The 2,172-nt window shown below is 41.9% G+C and overlaps 1 protein-coding gene across 1 annotated transcript in view; it reads left to right on the top strand.

The window, feature by feature from the left end:
• Window positions 1-1,525: 1,525 nt before the first annotated feature.
• The window catches only part of LOC101858452 (serine/arginine repetitive matrix protein 1), a gene marked incomplete in the record, with an annotated part of 21,693 nt that continues 21,046 nt past the window's right edge, over window positions 1,526-2,172 (top strand). Inside the window, 1 exon segment of the mRNA XM_005111269.3 lies at window positions 1,526-1,689. Within this exon segment, the coding sequence (XP_005111326.2) occupies window positions 1,655-1,689 (35 nt within the window).

Genomic DNA, 2,172 nt, shown 5'->3' with positions numbered 1-2,172 from the left:
TATCCCAGCTGTCCGAACCACTTAACTTTCGAATTTGACAAAATAAATTGTGGTTCAGAATCATTTAAAGGGTGCACAGTTTCATTGAGGAGCCTGAAGTCACTGTAGTTTAATGTTCAGTTTTTCCTTAGTTTCGTTTAGATCTAGTCATGGGAAAGTCCATCGTCCGTCTTCTAAGACGCCATTGTAAACAAATGAGGTTTCCTGGCCGTGCACACGTATTCCACGCCTTTGAAATTATGGAGTGTACAACCACGAAAGCGGAATAGAGAATCAATCTATATGCCTGCATCTATTATATATTTGACAACTTGGAAACGCGGGTGTCACTTTTCTCTCAAGATTTATTGCTCCTTTCCAGTACACTGTAAATATAGTAGGCCAATGACTTTCAGTTGATGTTAATGCACCGATCCTTCCTTTCATCGAAAGGGGGCCCAACTATTATATATTTATATATATTATAAAATGTTGGTATTTACATCCCTGTTAGCGAAATTTAGATCGTTTAGGAGGACACACACCTTGCCTGTGAGGGCCAACCCTTCAAAAAGGGTTACGACATCTCACCAGAAAAATTCTCCCCACTCGGAAAAGTCGGGTCTCCTGCGTGCGAGGGGGGGGGGTGGAATTGAGAGAGCGAGCGAGAGAGCGAGCGAGAGAGAGAGAGAGAGAGAGAGAGAGAGAGAGAGAGAGAGAGAGAGAGAGTGGGAGTGAGAAAGAGATGAGTGAGGGAAACAAAAGCAGAACAGAGAGAGAGAGAGAGAGAGAGAGAGAGAGAGAGAGAGAGAGAGAGGAGTGGGAGATGGAGAGACAGAGAGGGGTGGTGAGAGAAAGAGATAGACAGAGAAAGAGAGACAAAAAGAGAGATGGCGGGGATGGTAAAAGGAGGGGGGGGGGCACCTTTTACTTCTTAACCTATTGTTTTTCATTTCTAGTGAACAAAACTACTTATTACCAAATCATGTACATGACCCAGTGGCTCTTCGAGTATCTGTTGGTGTGGTTGTGAGGGAGATGGGAGGAGAAGGGAGGAACAGAGCAAAGATGCGAGTATAAAAGTTTAAAGTGTCTCAGTACGTGTGTAGAGGAAGAGAGTGAGAGGAAGACCTCCGAATAATCTAACGATTTTTTAGAGCATATTATATAACATACAGTAACGAAATGGGGGGTTCGCTCTTCATTTAAGCACCCACAGTAGCGAAAAGTGGCGGCCATAATAGTGAAAGGTCGAGAATGTCATACTTCAAGTTCATTGTTTCTTATAACTGTTATGTCGAAAATAGGAGAATATCCAGCCTGCAGATAGTGGGTACGATCAGCAAGCAAATCCGTTCATGGATCCTGGAGAAGAGAGGGATGGGTAGGGAGGGGGGGTGGCAGCTATAACATTGTACCGCCAACATTGATACATAATATTATTCGCCAACGAAATAGGCTAACCATTTAATAAGTAGATCTATTTTGTTGAGAAGACGTAGGATATTGGTGCAAGGGCCGCACAGTCTGCATTGAAAACGGAAGTGACGATTAGGTGCGTCAGTGACACGAAAGAACATCACGACTGCCAGTATCATAAATATAATGGGCGAAATAAACGAAATGTACAGGGAAGGCTAAGTTGTCACATGGTGTCAAAGTAACTGACATCAAAATGTCTGAAATCAGCGAATGGAAGAAAAGTGCCAGGTACGGTAAAACTGTTATTTCTTCTCCCCCTCATCTTTACTTCACTCACCCACTCACCCTACATCTAGATATCTAGATCTCTATATCTAGATCTAGATCTAGATTATATAGATCTAGATCTAGATATATAGATCTAATTCACACTCATTCTCTCATTCGGATCTTTCAATCAAAGATCGATAGTGAGTGGGGTTCCACAAAGGCCTATTATTATTTTCGATGATGCTATTGACCGACTTGTTGCAGATAAAAGGAGGCTGTTATCGTGCTTTATTCTCCAAAACCCACAACTTAAAATAAAACGAGCACCCAAGCATTTACATTAACCCATATGGGACAGTTTGTCTTGTCTTTGGGGAGTGTTGGCGACCCGTGCTTCTTTTTAGTCTGTATCCCACCTCTCTGCCTCTCTATACATTTTCTATCTATCTATCTATCTATCTATCTATATATCTATCTATCTATCTATCTATCTATCTATCT

This window comes from Aplysia californica, unplaced genomic scaffold, assembly GCF_000002075.1.
Source record: "Aplysia californica isolate F4 #8 unplaced genomic scaffold, AplCal3.0 scaffold01034, whole genome shotgun sequence".
NCBI classification, from domain to species: domain Eukaryota; kingdom Metazoa; phylum Mollusca; class Gastropoda; order Aplysiida; family Aplysiidae; genus Aplysia; species Aplysia californica.
This window is presented reverse-complemented; position numbering and strand designations above follow the sequence as displayed.